A 22,228-nucleotide genomic window follows, 5' to 3' on the forward strand; every position below is an offset into this window, starting at 1 on the left:
CCGTCAGGTTAGCGAGCACTGTTCTAAATTTGATTCCCAGCGGACACACAAATCGTTGTTGATCTACCATTATATCCACAGCCAGTGTGCAAGTTACTGGGAACGAGGAGGGGGTATTCTCATCTTTAAGATTACGTAACCCTTTCTGAAATAATTGAAAACTGTCACAGAGGAGATTTGTATAAAGCAACGTATATAACATATAAATGGTATCACTCATCTCTGTATCCAAACAGAAAGGTACGTTTAAAATAATAATAATTTTGGTTCTCTCGGAACCTTCCTTAGTAAAAACACTGGAAGAGAAAACTGAAAATGATCTGAACTTTTTTGACATATGTTTTATCGTCCCTATAACATTTTTTACTACTGTTCATAGAGAGAAAAAAATGTGATCTTTTGCACACAAAAAGTCAGCACCTTCACATTTGATAAAAATGAATGTTTGGGAAAAAATATTTTTACGCGCTTTTCGTATCAACATCTACACATGATTTTTAAGTTAGGTTGAAAACACCGGTTTGACTCACACACTCTGGATAAATGGAAAAAGTCCACATGGAAATTTCATTACAGTTGTTCTACAAATGCAGAAAGCAAAAGATAAAAAAATGGATTTTCTCACCTCTCCGGCTAGGTATTTCAGCAAGACAAAGTAATAAAGGAATTTGGTTCAGCGTCAATTTCACTGAAAAATGTTGCACTAATTGTGAAACCTCATATAATCAAAATTCAAGAACTGTTATAAGGATGCGTTGGCTACTTCAGGGATGTATGAGATTTTATGTTTTTGTTCAAAGTCGTACATAGGTATGATTACGAGGAACGTTTCCACTATAGTGAAAGATGAGAAGTTTTCTCACACAGAACATGCAGAACATCATGCAAAATCAAATTTTACAATATATAGGCCGTTCTCCTCTACACTCGAGTTTAACGTGAAATTGCAGATTGGATTCACATCCACAGATAATTCAACCTGGAATTATCACATTACATAATAAACATCAACCCTTGAAAGAACTCATTCTATTTATTTTCCAGGACCCACTCTTATGCTTCAAATGTACCATATTCATTTTCACGGTGCCGGTGCTACTGACGTGATCCTGGAATTCAGCTCTCTTGGCCTATACTGTGCATAACGAGGCAAAACATAAATCTCGTTGTCCTGGGAACTTGAATACAATGTTAATGGATGCTGAACTCACTTCCAAAATTTAACGCTCTTTGGCATATTGTAGATTTAATAATGCTTTTCTTTAAAAAAGATAATGCAGTTATCCCAAAAGAGGACTGAATGAAATTGGGATGGATGCTTGTTTAAATGCATGTGTTACATTTACTACTTATTTTACTACTACTATCTTATTACTGAACTTGTCGGCATATTGCTTAATTCGTATCAAACATTTCTTTCTTTCTTTCTCTCTTTTTTAAATATTTGTTTTGAGTTTCACGCCTCTTGCTTTTATCCTTTAGGCTAAATGAGATTATGAGAATAAATTATAACATTGAAATTAATGGCTAAAGGACGAAACATCTATACCTTCAGCCCAAGCGAAATTTTAATAAGACTAATTGACATATATTTAACTGTTCTGCAACCTTGTCCGAGTCCAGTCCGTCTATAAACAGAGAGTTTCTTTTTCAGGACAACGTGCAATACCACAGGGTAGCATTAATATCCAAGAATGATTGATTCCAAAATATGCATGTGAGATTAATCATATTTCTATACCGTAACTCATTTCCCAGAATTATCTGCCTGCGGTTCTCTTGTTTCGAGAGTTACGGGTATCAATGAAATTTAATATTTTCAGTATACCAGATTAAACAAGTTGCACTATCAAAATAAAACTTTCAGCAGCTGTTCCTGTCCTTCGTAATGCTTTATATTTATACCGAACTCATATTATTGACAAAATAGTTCTATTCCTGCTAAGCTTTGTCTCCTCTCTGTATGACGCATACTTCATTATTTATATTATTTTGTACATTAAAGGAAAATATTTTATAAATAAATTAATTAATTAATTTGTAACTAAATAATTTTAAAAATAAAGAAAATCATTGAAATTAACATAGTCTGGTCATAGTGTGGGGGAAGAAAGAAGATCGTGTTTCAGTTTAGACTCTACACATGTGTCGACATCCTCCGACAACCATCTTTAAGTTACTGTAGAAACTGAACATTACACAAAAATTCTATTATCACATCATACAGCGATATAGTGAAACATTGTTTATCGAGGACAATCCTCGCGTTGGTAGACCTCGCTGCGTTCGAACACCGCGTGTCATTACGCCAGTGAACGCAAGAATCGCTCGAAATCCGATCTGTAAGCAGAAACTCAAGACCCTGCAAATGAATATGTCGATGAAAAGGGTGATCAATGAAGACCTAGGACTACATACCTATCGCAGGACAGACCAGCGGTTACATCAGCGCTTGATGAGAATGCGACGTAACAGATCAAAGTTGCTAATACAGCAATATGCAGATAACATGCATCGACAGATGAGAAAATTTTCACAGTTGAAGAACACCTCAACAGACAGAATCATAGGGTGTATGCTAAAACCAATGCTGCAGCATTTGAACAAGTTCCCCGAGTCCAGCGAGGCGTAACCTGCATCAATGATGGTTTGGCTAGGTGTGTCGTACCTGGGTCCCACTGACGTCCATTTTTGCCAAAAAAGTGAAACGGGGACCAAAGTGCACCAGGAGGGCATTCTCGACAAGACGGTGAAACCTCTTGGCACCATTATGTTCAAAAATTAGCCTTTCCCAACAGCACTCAGCACCAGCTCACAAGGCAAAGACGACGCAGGACTAGCTTCGTCGCTACAAAATTGCATTCATCACTGAAGAATATTCCTCGTCCAGTCCAGACTTAAAGTCCTCTTGACTACAAGATCTTTTATTTGGAGGAGGTAGTGGTAGGGTCAGCCTCACACGACTGTCGACCGGTTTTAGTCTGCTGTAGAAAGCTGTGGCTGACATAGACATGAATGTGGTGTGTGCTGCCATTGATAATTAGCCGCGTCGTTTACGAGCCTGTGTCGAGTCACAGGGACATTTGAATAACTGCCGTACCCATTGATTTGTCATTTACCCTTCTATATACTGCATTACACATTTCCTTCTCTCCATACTTCGTTTCATTTTTATGATCTATTAACCTTGAGACAGAACTTTTGACCACATGTGTAATTTCAGAATTGTGTAAATCATTTCTAGCACAATAATTTATTGTGAATTCAAGTAATTCTCAGTAGAAACGGAAATAAACTCTGTTCTCTCAATTACAAATCGTGTCAAATTTAACCTGCCCGTGATGGAAACCGAAAATATAAGTCAACACGGGGAGCACAACACTTTCACAAAGGAAAACGCAATATGGTCAAAACGATGCCGGGGTTAAGTAGTTCCCACAGTCGTTGAGACAGGCATCCTATTGCTTCACCAGGCGACAAATTCCAGCCAAGAAGGATTCGGTTGTCACTAAACACTTCACCTTATCACTTTTCCCTTAAGAATGTTTTTCACGGGCCCGAAGAAGTGGAGTTACACGGCGATAAGCCCGGGCTGTAAAATGGATGAAGTTCGGGTTATAATCAGAACTTCTCACATTGTTTCTTCCTTAATGTCTCCTGTACAATGCCCGCCACATGCAGGCAAGCACTGTCATAAAGTATGATGACATCAGATGTCAACATCGTGGGACGTTCCCTTCGTATGGCCGCATGCAATTTATTGAGCGTTCTGCATTTACTGTGATGGCGAGTTTGTTGCACTCTTTAACAACATTGGTCGAAAAATGCTGTAAGCATAATCGTGCCGGTAAACGGTTGAGTTGATATTTTCTTCGTTTTTGGCGATGACGAATGTCTCCACCGTATGGTTGCTGCTATGGTTGAGGGTTCGAAATAATTACATTTCGTTCCCTGCCCCAACTTGCAGAAAAAAATTGTCACTATCTTCGGTGTATTGATACAGGTGCTGCAGACATGCACCAATACGGAGATGCTTTTGGTCTGCAGTAAGAATTCGTGGGAACCATAGTGCACATACTTTACGATACAAAAGCTTCTTCTGCACGATACTGTGCACTGACCGCGCGAAATACAAAACTTCATGGCAAGCATATTCACTTTTCCGCTAATCTTCGCTCATGCCACAGTTAATTCTAGCTGCGAGGTTATTACTGATATGTGCCTGGCCTGGACGTGGCGAGTATCGTGTTTCCTCAACCTCCCCAGAACATTCATGCCCAATTCTTTACAGTTGTCATGATCACTCTTCTCTCAATGAATTATACTCATTGTACTATGAATTCCACTGGACTGATATCCCTCTGCTAGTAACAAATGAATCACTGTGCGCGTTGATCAATACGGGATAGGTTTTCAATCGCCGCTATACAGGGTGGCCCAAAAGTAGGTATACATGTATACATCCCTGCATTGATCAAGTATAACATTCTATTTATGGGTTTATTTGCTTGGGATGTTCCGAGCTTAAGATATAAGTAAAAGAACGTTAAGAACAAATAATAAAGAAACTATGTCTACCTGATGGATAACAATAAGAAATTATATAAAATGTAATGGGCTGCTCAGTACGGAACTATATACCTACTTTTGGGCCACCCTGTACGATGGGTCGTATTCCACAGCAATGCACTGCAAAGGAATTGCCTAGTATGTTTACTATAGTAGTTAATCAAGTATTTTTAAAACAACACATATACTTACTGAATAAAGCCATAGCGGTCAGTGGCATGATAGATTTCGAATGCAGGATCCTCCCAGGGATCGATCTGGGCTCCTTCTTCCCTTCCTCGATCATACTTAGCGACTATGTTCGCCCGCTCCTCAGCCGCCCGCCGGAGCAATTCCTCTTCTGAGAGGTTGTTCTCATTCATAGTCCGAGCCGCCCGGCCTCAGCCGGCCCGTTCCATGATGACTTGGGCTCGCCACCCCTGCAATGACATTAGAAAACAAATAAGTTTGTTACAACAAACAAACAAACAAACAAAAACTGAAATTACTAATTCTATATAGTATAATGATATTCCGAAGAACATGAATCAATGCACTTTGACGTGCTACACTGATTGTTACAGCACCACCAGGAAATAAATAGAAAATAAGGGAAACACTATCTAGAAGAAAGCTTTTATTATTTCTTCGTTTGGAAGGCATCTTTACAGCTCTGCTGTTGTAGAAGTGGAGCTATAGGTTAACGTGACATCCACACGGAATGTCATCGGGAGCCAAAGTCCGGTCCCTCATATTAAAAGCACGAATGTAAAACATTCAATCTAATTTCCACTTACAGATGGGAACTGGTTTCAAGTGTAAGGAATGTTGATAGTCGGGCAGTATGTAGGGAATGTGGCTAACGTACCTGAACAGTATGTGTGTCACAACATGAAAAATGAAACTGACAAAATTGGACTACCGAAACTCCCCTTCTAACAATTTTATTTTCATCATAACTTGACACATTTTATAGCTATATATTACAATTATTTCTTACATATAATTTGATTCACGTTAAAACTTTTCTGATGGTTGAAGGCATGTTCAGTTTCTTGGCAAGCGACTGGATGTCAAAATACCTTCTGCGATGCTCGCAATGCGTGAACCACGTAATTTTTGTGTACGTCGTGCCACTGAGACTCGTATTATACTCAAATACACGGCACTAAGTCCTGAGACCACCACCCTGAGGCGAGCAGCTAAAATCGTCTCCTAAAACGGTTCATGATTGTGGTAGGTTCCTCGTACAGGGACAGATTGTGTTTCCGAAAGGTGGAGTGAAACGTCAAATTCAATGCTCCGTCCTACCACACTCATGTCCTGACTGAAATATACCAGAATGAAATTCAGAATTGTATGGACAAGACGTGAACCAGGTTGAACTGCACCAAAACAAAGAATCCAGCTACACGGCAAAAAAATATCGCTGGAATTCTATCGTCGTATGAAACAACAGGAAACAGAAATTTCGGCAATTCTCTTCTCTAACATCCCTGCTGGACTATTGTGCTTTCAGATACCTCAAGGGCGTCTGTCCCATCGTCGAGACCGCACCGTAATCGATCTATGGAAAGCCTGTAAAGAGGAGTGAGATGGAATATCCATGGTCCAGCTGCAACGCCGTCTTCTGTAATGGGAACTCTGATGCTGGCCAAGAATCAGTAGAGGTGGTTTGCAGACCGAACACAACCAGTGGTGGAAACGGCATTTCCTCAGTAAGTGGCACTTTCTCATTCGGCTCAATATAAGTGAATCAACCTCTGTATTCCGACAAGTTCTTAAATTTTCAACGCCATGATTTTGCTACGATCGGCTTGGATTTTTCCTCATATTCCATTATTCTGTTAAATGTAATCATAAAAACCCTCAAATATTCCAGGCACGTTACTGAAGTTGTTTAAGGGGGAAAGCACGGTGGCTCAGCGGTAGAGCGTTCACCTCTGGTGCATGAGATCCCTGATCAGCTCGCGCCAAGTGAGCTTTGTGGTGGACAAACAGCGTGTTCGTGGGTGTTCTTGGAGTTCTCTCGTTTCCTCCCACTTTCTTCATTCCACCATTGCCTTTATTTCTCATAATCACCGTCTCCTTTAGCCTAGGGCATTACCTGGGACGTAAAACTTAAAAGATTTCATTTCACTTCAAACTAAAGTTATTTAATATAACATTCTTATATTGATACAATCTGTTTGAATTATGTACATCTAAATATTATTGTTGTAAATGTTCAATAAAAAGACTAAATTTGTTACATAAGGATGATTATACGTATAATGAATTATACAACCTTGATATAAAATACTTTAAATACTTGAAAACATTATTATCTATGATTCTTCATACTCCTGAAATGAAATCTGTAATTCAGCGTGGACGGATGATTCGTGAAATGAAAACATACGAGGAAACGGGACTACCCTGATAAAATGCACGGACAGTGTTATATACTACAAACTCACATGTCTAGGATGGAACGGAACCTACAACACCTCGCATTGGGAGTCAGCGCTCTATCACTGAACCGCTGCTACCGATTTAAAAAAAAAAAACTAGTGAATTTAATAATATTTCTATAAGGATTGCTTAATTAAATATTATATTGGTCATCAGAGGTTTACAACATGTTTACATGAGATTTACAACATACACAGCACTCTCGTCCGTTATTCAACATTAAAACTTAATAATACATGGCTCCTGTTAAAGCATACGTACGAGACAGACTCTTTAACAGAATACAAACTCGCACATCTCTACTTTAAAAGCCATTAACGACTATGTAATCACTGTCTTTTACACGAAATTATTTACTTTTAGTAACCAGAAATAATTCTGACATATTCTCAGACAGAAGTGAACTAACAGTAAACACTGAAAAATGAACTACAGGATTCTCCCATCTCGAGAAAATTTATCGCACGGCCAAGAAAGCAGTTGAAAATTGCTTCTCACACGACCCCTCCCTTCCACATGTATACAACTCGAGCGAACAACCCACTTTTTACATCATCATTTCGTTATAGGGAATTACTGAAAGTTACTAAAAGGCATCTACGGTATTACTTTTATCTCAGCAGCATTTCCGCTGTTCACCTTCCTGGGAGGAAAGTTGTACCGCTCACAACGTATGACAGCCTGACATATCTCACTAGATTTATAACCTATTACTAGACCAAATGAGATGGAAGTTCGAGTCGCAGCCAGAAACATGACAGGCTACAACATGCTTTAGTTTGCTTTATGAAACACTTCTTTGTTTTACAATTCAAAATACATATTATATATATATTAGGGATGGCCAATTCCGGAATTTTTACTTTCCGGAATCCGGAAAGTAAAATCGGAAAATTCCGGAATTCGGAAAAATTCCGGATTTCGGAAAAATTCCGGAATTCGGAAAAATTCCGGATTTCGGAAAAATTCCGGAATTCGGAAAAATTCCGGATTTCGGAAAAAATCCGGAATTCAGAAAAATTCCGGAATTCGGAAAAATTCCGGATTTCGGAAAAAAACCGGAATTCAGAAAAAATCCGGAATTCGGAAAAATTCCGGATTTCGGAAAAATTCCGGAATTCGAAAAAATTCCGGATTTCGGAAAAAATCCGGAATTCAGAAAAAATCCGGATTTCGGAAAAATTCCGGAATTCGGAAAAATTCCGGATTTCGGAAAAATTCCGGATTTCGGAAAAAATCCGGAATTCAGAAAAATTCCGGAATTCGGAAAAATTCGGGATTTCGGAAAAATTCCGGATTTCGGAAAAATTCCGGAATTCGGAAAAATTATTTTTTTCTTTTTGTAATCCTAAGAATTTTGTTCAAATGCAAACGAACAAATTTCCTTTATGTAATCCTAAGAATGTATGATGCAAGTTAAGCTGAAACTTACATCCTAAAGTATACACTACTCAATCTTCCCATGGTTAATGAGATGTAGTCCAAAAGTACGATGTACTCCTAATATTTAATTTTTGTTTTACTGTGATATTGTCCAGAGGTAAGACATATCACACTGAGATAAACAACTTGACATAATGAAGATGTTATCATACGTAGTTTTTCAGAAAATCGTGAGAAACGATTTTTTATGAAGTTAAAATATGCGTCGCTTGTTGCCAGTGTGATGCAATTGATAACTTTTATGCTGGAATAGTCTTATTATTATTATTATTATTATTATTATTATTATTATTATTATTATTATTATTATTATTATTAATCGTTTATGTACTGTAAAAGAAAAATATGAACCGTTAAGTAGTATATTTTATCTGTTGTTTTTTTGGTATCTTCTAACAGTAATAACAAATTGCTTGTAAATACGCAATGATTATCAAGGACAATGGCATATTAATGTAAGGACTACTCTGCAGATTAGCAATAAACAATAACAGATAAACAATAGTCCAAAAAAAAAAAAAAGTAACTAACTTGGGCACGTCAGAATGTTCGCGAGAATATAGGGACGCATTGAGACTAGCAAAAAACGTGGTGTTATTATTACTCAAAGGGCCGTACGATGGAGGCATTAACGTTAATGTTAATGGCACCAATGAGCACTTACTTGCTCTAACGGTTAACCTCATTTTTGAGATGATTCTTAGAAGTGGGCGTGTTGGCATGCAGTTGGAGTACTAACGATTTGCGTCACTATCGAACACTAACGTAGCACTAGCGACGTTTAAAGTCGAAATTGGAGTCTGACATAAGTGGTTGTCAACTTCACGGACATTATATTTTCCTTGAATGCGAGAATTTTGCGCCCGGGAAATTTGCGCCCTACCACAAAAATAGGAAAAAATGCGCTCGCAATATATTTGCACTGGGATGTTTGCGCCCTACCCCAAAAAGAGGGGAAAATGCGCCGGCTATATATTTGCACTGGGATGTTAGCGCCCTACAATTCTACTTATTATTGTATTGTGTAAAGTAACTTCCACTCGCACTTGAACTAGGCTTGCCTCTCATCGTCTCAGTGAGTTACTCCATCCGTTATAATATTCCGAACAAATGAAAAAAATACAATTTTAGTTCACTAAAGGGCAATCCATACAAATACAATTTTTCATTATACTACAAAATTTACAATAAACGTATAAATGACTGATATATAATTATTTATTAATATAATCAAAGAGTATAATTTAATCTACAAAAGGCTGTTTGGCTCTACCCAGATATCTCTGTTCACAATCCTTGCGAGTTGTTTGGCTTTTCAGGACAAAATATAGAAAAGAAAATGTAAAGTGAATGTAAAATCAGTTCAGTAATATTATCAAGAAAACTATGTACAGTGTGTTTACTTGCTGGAATTACATTTCAAACACACAATTGCGTTCAGTCGTTCTTTCAGGAAAAATGTTCCGGGGGGCACATTTAGTATTCCGGAGGGGGGTCACTGCTGGTACTATTCTATTTATTATTATATTATAGACGTATTATTTTGGTCTCCTCCGAGGGGGCACTCTGAGAGCTCTGGGGAGGCCAGTGTTCCCCCAAAATCATCTCTGGAAGAAGCAGTGATTGCGTTGATCCGTTGTGTTCTTTTGGCTTATATTGAAGTTTATTCTCCCCTTATATAGCCACAATGAAAATAAATCACAAATGGCATGGTTGTGGGGGGAGGATTGTTTATGTTGTAATGTCAGCCCCTCCGAGGAAATGCGTAAGCTCCAATAGGTTCTTTTATTTCGCAGGGCTCAAACTTCCCGGTGGGGGTACATCGCAGGCGCAATTTTCCCTGTTCTTGAGGTAGGGCGCAAATTTCCCAGACGCAAAATTCTCGACAACGTTCGAATGACCTCGGAAGACGATATCTTTTTCAATACTTTTTTTATATTCTTTTACTCGAGATTTCTTCATAGCTTCTTATTAAAATACTTACTAATATATCCTCATTTTATTGTCCTAACCAATCAATATGGGTATGTTGTCAGTAAAATATTTAGATTGATCGAGCCCCTGGTGTGTAACCACAGTATTTCATATCATGCCCCCATTAGAAATCTTGGCTAAACGAACCAATATATGTTGCCAATAAAATAGTTTAGAATGATTGAGCCCCTGGTAAATAACCACAGTATTTCGTGACAGACCCTTCCCCCCTTCCTATTACCATATTCTAGCTACGTGCCTGACTCAGCTAATTCTCTACATTCTTTACCAAGCACACATTTTCTAAAGCGGAAAATGCTCTCTAAATACCTAAGCTCATTATTTTCAGCAGATGCACAAACTGGGTAACATTCTATCTACATGAATGTTATATATGTCGATTACTGGAAACCGCTTCTCGCTATCTATTACCATATTTACTATATAATGATTAACGTTAAAACCGGAAATGGTTGATTTGTACCGCTTCCGGTTTGAATATTACATTCATCAGGGAACTCGATTCTTAACTATTGACTCTGTACATCATGGCCAAAATTGATTGGTAATCCATCAGATAGTTCTTGAGACTGTTTGTTTCACTGACGGACAGAATGAATATATGGCTATAGAGTTTTGATAAACTAAATTCGTTAATGAGTGATGATGGAACAAATATAAGAAAGGAAACCAAGAGTACCTCCGGGAAAATTTTCGAACACAAAATTAGCCATCGAAAACCCACATGTCCTGGGTTAGAATACCATAGATGAAAACTCTACCACTGAGTCATCAATCACCCGCTTATTAGTTTTGTTAATTATTATATTAATATAAATTAATGAATGCCTGCTTATGTTAATTATTGAACAATTACATTGTATACTTCGTAAAGTCAAAAATTATAAATTTGTATTTACTGTACATACAGTGAGCGCAGAAAGTGTTCGTACACCTATGCTATTGAAACGAGAATGCCTGCGAAAAAGAAACAGAAAATTTAAGAAGTGTAATAACACACACAATATGAATAATGAAAACTAAGCTTTATGAATATATCAATAAAGAACCACAAAGACAAGTTTAATGGTCAGAAAGTAAATAAATTCCGTAGAAAATGTATAGAGTAGACGCAAAAAGTGATCGTACACCTGACGTACGAATACGAAACAAAGATACCACAACTGGGATTCACTAGTATTCACCTGACTATACACCTCTGTATAGCATGACGAATAACAGAATGAGTTTAGTTGTGAATAGGAGTGAAAAAACTGCACGGTGGGCTGTCAAAATGGGAAGCAACCGAACAGAAACAAACGAGGAGACAAGAAAAGTAATTATTAAAGTGCATAAGAAGGGTAAGTCTTTGAGAAAGATAGCAAACCTCAGGGGCAGATCCAGAGGGGGGCGATCGGGGCCATCTCCCCCCCCCCCACAAGAGGAAACTTTCTTATTTTATATATAAATAAACCCATCCATAACAAGTTTGGAGCTCTTAAAAGTAGCAGTATTACTGCCGACCACCCGTTCCCCAGAAGTCCGTCCTGGATCCGCCCCTGTATAGAGTAGCCACAATCGAGTATTTTCCGCTGTATGTTTGGAGTCGTTGTCTTGCTGAACAATAAATTGTTTTCAAGAACCATCTTCTGCGCACTAGTATGGAGATATTCCTTTAATATGTTAATATACACTTTGTGGATCATCACTCCATCGATAAGGTGGAGACGACCTACTCCTGAGGCACTCATACAACCCCAGACGAGCACGGACCCTCCTCCGTGTCTTACTTTAGGGACGAGATTTTGAGGATTCATCTCTGTAATCACTTTGCGCCATACCATACGCCTCCCATTGGACTCGATAAAATTAAATTTACTTTCGTCCGAAAATATGACCCTATTCCAGAAAGAAGCCTGATCCCTTATCTTTATACTCTTTTTCAAACTTTAGTCTCTTTATACGATTTGTCTTGTTCACCCAGAACATTTTCCTGGCTATCCGACCATGATACCCTGCAAATATTCCGCACTATACTGGCTGATACTTTAACACCGCGTGTTTCCAGATCCGTTGCCAATTGCACAGCACTATATTTTGGAACCTTTTTTCTATCCCTAATAATGTAACGTTTAACTTGTTCACTCAACACTCTTGGTCTTCCGATTCTTTTTTTTTTTATTATTTTTATTATTTTATTATTATTTTTTTTTTATGGTTTCGCACAGTGATAGAAACATTATACATCGCAATTATTGTTTGTACTGTTGAACGAGGCCTGTCTGCAAGGTTTGCCAGGGGCGGATCCAGGACGGACTTCTGGGGGGGGGGGCGGTCGGCGGTAATACTGCTACTTTTAAGAGCTTCAAACTTGTTATGGATGGGTTTATTTATATATAAAATAAGAGTTTCCTCTTGTGGGGGGCGATCGCCCCGATCGCCCCCCTCTGGATCCGCCCCTGACTCTATAATACCTTGAAACAGCTTCGCACACCTCCCCAATCCCCAGACATGAACCCCATAGAACATCTATGATCTGTTCTGGAGACAAGAATCAGAAGGCACAGCTTGTCTACTAAAGAAGGCCTAAGAAAAGCTATTCAAGAAGAATGGGACATAATCAGTCCCGAAGCTACAGAACTACGAACTACTACAGGTGAAATCAATGCCACGAAGACTACAGACAATCATTAACGCACAGGGTAATCCCACAAAATATTAAATAACGTAATATACTTTATAAGCATTAATTCAAGCATAAGTGTACGGTGACTTTTTGCGTTTACAAAAAAGGAATTCTCTCTTTTCTTCTGAACAAAACAGTGATTGTGTTTGTTTGGCCTTTCTCTTGTATATAGAAATAAAACGTATGAATGTGTAGTCTTAATTCTGGTTATATATATATTTTCCACCTCCCGTTCTCATGCTAGCTGTTTTCAATATAAAGTATGCACGGTGTACGAACACTTTCTGCGTTCACTGTAGGTATGTTGACAATAAGCGAATGTTATTACAATATTTGTTGATATTTATTTTCCTTCACTGCCTTTCGCCTGGTTAAAAAGTAGTTTGCAGTGCTTTGGTGCAGCTGCAGGTGGGAACGCGATAATGTTTGAGACATATCGGCGACTTTTTTGTGTGTGAAAATAAGACCTTCCTCATAAAGCAGTAAATAACTGCAGTAGCAATTGTCTACGTAAGTGATAAAGACATATCCAACTACAAGAAACTAATACAGTATATATATTCATTGTTGTGTTTCTCTTTTAACAGCTACTAGCTAGGGATGGCCAATTCCAGAATTTTTACTTTCCGGAATCCGGAAAGTAAAATCGGAAAAATTCCGGATCTCGGAAAAATTCCGATTTTTTCTAAATTCCGGATTTTTTCCGAATGTCGGAATTTTTCCGAAATCCGGAATTTTTCCGAATTCCGGATTTTTTCTGAATTCCGGAATTTTTCCGAAATCCGGATTTTTTCTGAATTCCGGAATTTTTCCGAATTCCGGATTTTTTCCGAATTACGGAATTTTTCCGAATTCCGGAATTTTTCTCAATTCCGGAATTTTTCCGAAATCCGGATTTTTTCTGAATTCCGGAATTTTTCCGAAATCCGGAATTTTTCCGAATTCCGGATTTTTTCCGAATTCCGGATTTTTTCCGAAATCCGGAATTTTTCCGAATTCCGGAAAGTAAATTTTCCGATTCCGGAAAACAAAATTTCCGGAATCCGGATTCCGGAAAATTTTGGCCATCCCTAATATATATATATATATATATATATATATATATATATATATATAACTTTAAAAATAAAATACAATTTAAAGCGAAGCAAAACAAAACAAAATAAGAAAAAAGCGAACCAGTAGGTTTGGGATAAGAAAGGCAAATACTACGTTATTTGATTATTACAAGACTATTTTGTGCATATAATGCAAGAAAAGACTAATCAACATAGGCAATTTTCATATGTTTGAGTCTCCACTTGGAGATGCATTTTGATGGACAATCTTCACAAGGAACTGGAAGTTGACTTCAATATTTACAATATCCTTTCGCATTGATTGGATTCTCTGCATCAGCATTTCTCAACCGTTGTGTCGCCACATATTGGTGTGTCGCGAGATTTTTAATGTCTTCGAAGATCTTCCGCAAAGATATTATCTTTAGAAGAAAATAAAAATATATCGCCAATCGACTTGATTTCACACTTGTCTTCCAAGTTTATAAAGTTTTATTGGTTATTCACGAGTCTTATGTAATTTGCTTGTGAGATTTGTATCTCACAATCGTTCCCATAATAAAGAAAAAGTACATATTTTTGTGTTTGCTTTTTCGCATCTAGGGAAAAAAAAAAAACATGCAGTGGTGACGCGACAGTTTGAAACGTACTTTGGTGTGCCCGAAAGGAAAAAAATGTAAATGCTTGTCTATATCATAACAGATTCATTGATTGGCTGATCAGTTGATTTTGTGTTTAACGTTCCGTTAGCAGCGAGGCTATATGAGACGTGGACCTACTGATTAACGTGGAATCCGAACCAATGAACTCCCGCCGGGAATCGAAACTGAGTCTCCCACGCCAAAGGAGCGTACGCTAATCGCTTAGCCATGAAAAAAGTATCATTCAATGGCTGTCAGCAATAAAGATTGCACATGCATGCTAAATACATAACTTAGGTGAGTTTAGTCAAAGTCGGATGAGTTTCATCGATCACCTTTGTTTTTTGTTTGTTTTTTCTCGCGAAAATTTGACTAAATCCAAAGCTAGTGCTGTTAAAATGGGAATAATTCACTATTCGAATAATGTTTGAAATAGTGAAAACGAATATTCGGATATTCAAATAACAGCAGAAAAATAATCTAATAATCCGACCAGTCCAATAAGTAATCCAAATGCCAATTTTGATGGCCAATAATTAGGGAATCAAAGATATATTCTGCATACGATAATATTTCATATGTATAGTATACTAAGCTCGTTGAGATCTATCACTATGCAAAGTCACATCAAGTGATGTCCCGTTAGTCTCTTTTTCTCTCTTTAATTACTTCTAACATTCTTATTTCCTTCGCCTATTTCTTTTTATTTAAAAATGTATCAGTATATTTATATTTTAAAAAATAGTATTAATAAAAATCCCCTTAATTAATAGAAAAGTAGTTTTAAAAAAATACTGATGACTATATACAATATTTTATAATACAGGGTTATTATAAATGATGGACCCATTTTTAAAGATGTGTATTTATTAAAGTACAAATCCAAAATGAACAATTTTTATACCAATGGAAAGTGGAAGTTTCAAAGTTTTTTTTTTTTCAATACATTATAAATGTTCAATGTGTCCATCGTCTGCTGCACGGCAAACATCTATGCAGTAGCTGAACTCGTCCCACACACGAGCAAGTGTATCTACTGTTACTGAGTACACGGCAGCTGTGATACGGTTCTGCAGATCGTCCCGAGTTATTGGTGGAGGTGGGACGTAAACAGCTTCCTTAACATAACCGAATTTTGTACGAAATACTCGCTGCACTACAATTTGTGACTCACTTCTTGCGAACTCAAGAACGCAGAAAACCTTGTGCTCCACGGCAGTCATCTCACTCACAACTGAGTGAGAGGGAAACGAATGGCGGCATATTGCCGTAGAGTAATAATCACTCTGTACGCCTATTGCCGCGCGAAATCTACCGGCTGCTTCGGGAACCATCATTGCCCACCGAAACTTTCAGTCTTCCTCTTTCCATTGGTATAAAGATTGTTCATTTTGGATTTGTACTTTAATTACTACGAATTTTTAAAGATGGGTCCATCATTTATAATAACCCTGTATATCTATATATGCTATTAGAAATTGTATAATTGTTAGCTCATTAAATTGTATAATCTATTATCTACATATTCTACTAGCCTTCGACTCCCCAGACTCCCATATATGCTCGGCTTATGGCATCGCACTTCTCATATACCTAACGTATCTTCAATCTTATAGGATTTCGAGATATGGGTATCTTACAATTGGAACCTCCGTCCTTTTTACTTTCTTCCTAACGAAAAAATGCGGAAATAGGTCTTTAATTAACGTGTATTTACTCTTAAGGACTTTCGAGGTGGGTCTTATTTTCTTCCTTCTAAGGAAAACATCTAAAAACGTTGAACATGTCTTTAATTATTTTAAATTAAAAGCCTAAATACCAACTTTCATATTACTAATCTTACAGGATTTCGAGATATGACCATGCTATTTTAACAATTGCAACTCCCGTTCTAGTCTAGTAGCTTAGCAGCATAAAAGGGCCGAATTGTGCAAAATGTGATACCAACATACCACTTTCAGGGATGATAGACCTATTAATAAGAAGTAAATCCTGATATAGACCCAAATCGGCGGGGGTCTTGTTTTAGGTATATGACGTCATCAATATGGCCGCCAACGAATTTCGACTTAACTGAGTTTAAAAATGTATAACTCCATTACCATTGAAGGTAGAAACTTCCTTTTACCTTTATTCTGCAGAGAATACATTGTACCTTTATTGTCATTATAAATACTTGATTTATATTGCCGCCATTTTTAAATATGGCGTCTCAAACTGGAAAAATGTTTATTTTCAAAACGATTTTCTATGTTTTATAGCAAATAACTTTGAAACTGTTATGATTATGGGAAAATACTTTGGTATAATCGTCAAAGGTCATTTTAATAGCTTTCGAACGCGACCAGAATCATTGATGTATCTCAACAAATAACCGAGATAATCAATTTTTTGTAGGACTAAATGTCGAACTTTCGTGAATAATGTTCGAATGTATCCGTAGATGTAGTTATATGGCATTTGTAGTTCCATTGCCCTTTGATAATAGGAACATAGTACCGCTACCAGTATGTTCCTTTTAACGTGGAGAATAGCAAATCACAAGTGTTTATCTTTTGTCCGTGCTGAAAACCCTTTATAATGTCATAAATCCAAGATGGCCGCCGCGGTTTATCTCTGGTGAAAATTTCTCGCCACAGAAAAATAATAGAAACATGCAACAAAAGCCAATCTCTTTCTTTGGATGTGAAAAAATCTTGACATAACATGTGATTGACTCTCCTTTGTGTCTACAAGCCAGTATATGACGTCATAAACAGAGTATGGCGCCATGGCTTACATACGGATTATGAAAATTATTTATTTCTCGCATTAGAGAAACGATAGAAACGTACAACAACCACCAATATCTTTTTTCATATGTAGAATCAAAAAGTAACATAAGTTATTGTCTTTTCTTTGAGGCGAAAGTATATGACGTCATAAACCCAAGATTGCCTTCGACTCTTAAATATGCATGAAGAAAACTGTGCCTTTCTCACCTAAGAAAGGTGATAGAAACGTGCAAAGCAACTATTTTTTCTCCTTAAATAAGTTAAATCATGAAGTAACAGAAAGGTGTATCGTGTTTGCGCCTAAAGGTTAGTATTTGTCTTGTTTAAGTGTATGACATCGTTATACAAAGTAGCCGCTGTATGTATTTTGAATATTATATTATGCATTAAACTGAGAAACTAACAAAGCTGAAATTATGCATTATTCGAAAATAAATTTGAAATATATTCTCTTTAATACTAATTGTCCGAAAGTGAATATTTTTCATGTTATTAAACAAAGAATTATGCTCTATATGAAAGTATAAGGCTTGCACTAGTATTTGCGCTAAATGAATATTTCAAGGAATATTGGAACTGTGCATTTCGAAAGACATATTTTACATTTAAAATATTTTTAATCAGTCCATTGAGAATGTAATTGTCTGAAAATTATGCTTTTCATATTATTTTACAAAATAGCTCGAGGCAAAAGGCGTCACATTTTCAAACCACCGCCCAGCTTAATTTGATATTTTTGGAGTTTGTATTAAAATGTTTATGAAACAGACTCAATGTATAAATTTAACAGTATATCAGCGAGAGATAAATTTGCAACACAATAAACAGTTATGCAATTAAATATGTTAAGAATTTGGAAGAGAAAATATTTGTGAGATAGTATGACTAATAACTTAACATCTGAAACGTACTTCAGAGAACTAGGGGAAGTAATTTTTGTTAATACCATTTCTTATTTAGACAAGATCAACTCACAATAAAATGATCTACTCTATCACACTGTCCATCGCAGGTACACAACAAAGTGCACACTAACCCCAAGTCTTGATACTTGCAAGAATGTTGACAAGGAGTCTTGCAACCACAGCGAATAAGTTCTCTACAGTGCGCAGAAACTTCTGGAAGTAAGGACCACGATCCACCTTCTTCCAACCCCTTTACAAATTTCGGGTATTATGGGCACTTTCTGGAGAGCTTGAGACCAGTAATACCCGGCCTGTAGGGCAGCTCGCAGACAGTGTTGAAATAAGGCTGTCTATGTAGGTGCGATCCCTTCGTAAGAACAATTCTTTTTCGTCATTAATCTTTGTCGACAGTCTTTAACATTTAGTAAAGAACTAGAGCGATCGTACAGGAGTACGGTGAAGCGTTGAAGAGCTGCAAAGTCTTGAGCTGAAATTTCAGCAGGAGTAACTGAAAGTTTGATAAATATATCCGTTATTTCAGGGAATTCTTGCCACACCTGCCAAGCTGTCTTCTTGCCATGACCACCAAAAGCGGACAGTGTGTCACACCCTGCAAATGCGTACCAAAAGAACAGGGCTTTTGAGTGAGACTTTCCTAGGCTTGTTGCAATTTCGTGGACAGGAATATATCTCTTATTTTTACCACTCCCATATTCAATCCACAAGTGTGATACATTGAGCTCAAAGAATAAAGCAACGGCAATAACAACATCAGAAGCGACAGTTTTAATTGAGATATTCTTATGTCCGTGGTTGCTGGCATGCAAGAACATGCGTGTGTCTGCTTCTTCTTATTTGCAGGGCATAAGGCTTATCACGTCCATATTAGAGTTTGCTGATTGCGGTATCATCACATGCACACACAATCTCTCTCTTACCACCAGAATCACTTATGTTCTGTGAGTGTTTACACAGAAGTCGAAATAAATCAGTTTTGTTTTCAGAATTATTCAAAAACAATGCCCATTTTTTGGGAGTCAGTGTGGAGTCTTTCACAAGTATTCTTGGTCCTTTTCCTCGTTGGTCTCGTTCTTCTTTTTTCAGACTGTCGGGATTATAATTGTCAAAGACTATGTCTATTCTGAAGACATCACTCGCAAACTTTTCTAAAAATGGTTGAAATGTGTTAGTGTAATACATAGAAAACGCCTGTCCCGGAATAGGCTTCAGCATGTGAGCTAATACTGCTTCATCAAATATAACACACGATACACTAGGTACATCGTATTGTGATGTTCCAAGTGGTTCTAAGCAAGAAATAATATCTGATTTTGCTCCCTTGCGCAATTCACCATTTGAAGAGAGTGACGGAGGGTACGAAAGGTTTTCGTGAGCAAAGAAATCTTTGATGTTTCCACCTCGACTTTGACAAGTTTTGTATAAGTAAGAAAACAGGTTACAGTAACTCTTTAAAATTGACTCCTTGAGTCCCTTCTTCGTTCCTTCTTTTTGCGATGTGTGAAAAAGCGAAAGTTTATTTCTTTTAATCGGTTCTCTTAAAGGCGTCTGGCATTCGATGAGCCGTTTCCGAACAAATGTTTGTCCTGTTGCTTTCCCAATTCTTCTGCTTTGAAGACAGACTCAGCTGCTTTCTCATCCATAGCAGCATATGTGGCAACGCATATTAGGGCACCATTTTCTTGAGCAAATGTATTTCTGTCATCATCTTCACATGCATTTATTAAAGCTTTCTCATGTTTTTTGAACCTAGAGGAAAAAGCGTCTGTATCTTCATGATGACTGTGATAATCTGAATCGTCACTTATTTCTGCCTCTTTCTCAAGTTCGGTTAGTAATCCTGCAATCACTGGACCCGAAACCATCGAACGCAGAAGAGCATATTCATTATCAAATAGACCAATGGCACCTCCTTCACATTTTAGATCCTTATTACATTGTTCATGTAACTGGTCGTGGGACATGTACGAATATTTACTGTTAGTCTTTCTTTCCACAAAATTACCTTTCTGAAATTCATCATATACTTGTGGGTTTCGTACATTCAATTCTCCCAAAGACTTTACGAATACTGACATCCAACGGGCATAATTGATATGATCCAGTCTGATCCAATGCACTACAATAGGAGGAGAATTTCACCGATCGAATAAAATCGATTGTCCAGCAAATAAAAAAGAAATGATTCAAGGTTCATGGCCGTGTACCAAAATTTGAATTGGGCCGAGAAAAATAAATCATATAATATTATGCATTACACATATTTAAGAGTCGACGGCAATCTTGGGTTTATGACGTCATATACTCGCCTTTCACCTGAAAGAAAAGACAAAACTTATGTCTTTATGATTCTACATATGGAAAAAGATATTGATGGTTGTTGCACGTTTCTATCGTTTCTCTAATGCGAGAAATAAATAATTTTCATAATCCATATGTAAGCCATGGCGCCATACTCTGTTTATGACGTCATATACTGGCTTGTAGACACAAAGGAGAGTCAATCACATGTTATGTCAAGATTTTTTCACATCCAAAGAAAGAGATTGGCTTTTGTTGCATGTTTCTATTATTTTTCTGTGGCGAGAAATTTTCACCAGAGATAAACCGCGGCGGCCATCTTGGATTTATGACATTATAAAGGGTTTTCAGCACGGACAAAAGATAAACACTTGTGATTTGCTATTCTCCACGTTAAAAGGAACATACTGGTAGCGGTACTATGTTCCTATTATCAAAGGGCAATGGAACTACAAATGCCATATAACTACATCTACGGATACATTCGAACATTATTCACGAAAGTTCGACATTTAGTCCTACAAAAAATTGATTATCTCGGTTATTTGTTGAGATACATCAATGATTCTGGTCGCGTTCGAAAGCTATTGAAATGACCTTTGACGATTATACCAAAGTATTTTCCCATAATCATAGCAGTTTCAAAGTTATTTGCTATAAAACATAGAAAATCGTTTTGAAAATAAACATTTTTCCAGTTTGAGACGCCATATTTAAAAATTGCGGCAATATAAATCAAGTATTTATAATGACAATAAAGGTACAATGCATTCTCTGCAGAATAAAGGTAAAAGGAAGTTTCTACCTTCAATGGTAATGGAGTTATACATTTTTAAACTCAGTTAAGTCGAAATTCGTTGGCGGCCATATTGATGACGTCATATACCTAAAACAAGACCCCCGCCGATTTGGGTCTATATCAGGATTTACTTCTTATTAATAGGTCTATCATCCCTGAAAGTGGTATGTTGGTATCACATTTTGCATGATCCAGTCGCTAAGCTACTAGACTATTCTGTTTTCTACTTCCCTTTTTTACTTACTTATAAGGGAAGTATATATAAAAAATTAAAACATGTCTTTAATAATTTTAAATAAAAAAATTAAATATTATACTTCATGTCTGTACCCTTAATGAATTTCGAGATATGGCCATCTTATTTTAACAATTCAGGGATATAAAAGCAAAACTTGTTAAATCCGTCTTTCAATTTTGTCAGGATACGAAACAAAAGTGACTCCCTTATGTTTCAGAATTGCTGAATAATTGGTTTTCGTGGTTGATTTCACTCATTTGCATTAAGTACTGAAAATTAAAAAATCAACAAAACTGGAACATGGATTTAGTGGTTTTGCTTTTATACCCCTGAACTGCAATCCTCACTCGTTTTTCTGCCTGCCTTTTTTTCTTCCCTTCTAGGAGAAA

The 22,228-nt window shown here is 37.0% G+C and overlaps 1 protein-coding gene across 6 annotated transcripts in view; it reads right to left on the reverse strand.

The window, feature by feature from the left end:
• LOC145662414 (USP6 N-terminal-like protein) overlaps positions 1-22,228 on the reverse strand; it is a 318,623-nt gene that overhangs the window by 69,179 nt on the left and 227,216 nt on the right. For all 6 annotated transcript variants that reach the window (XM_081727965.1, XM_081727967.1, XM_081727963.1 and 3 more), the window contains one exon: positions 4,762-4,988. In XM_081727965.1, coding sequence (XP_081584091.1) covers positions 4,762-4,931 — 170 coding nt within the window. In that variant the 5' untranslated portion in view covers positions 4,932-4,988. The remainder of the gene's footprint in view (positions 1-4,761; positions 4,989-22,228) is intronic.

Source organism: Thermobia domestica, chromosome 10 (genome assembly GCF_964235325.1).
Source record: "Thermobia domestica chromosome 10, izTheDome1.hap1.1, whole genome shotgun sequence".
In the NCBI taxonomy this organism is placed as follows: Eukaryota; Metazoa; Arthropoda; class Insecta; order Zygentoma; family Lepismatidae; genus Thermobia; species Thermobia domestica.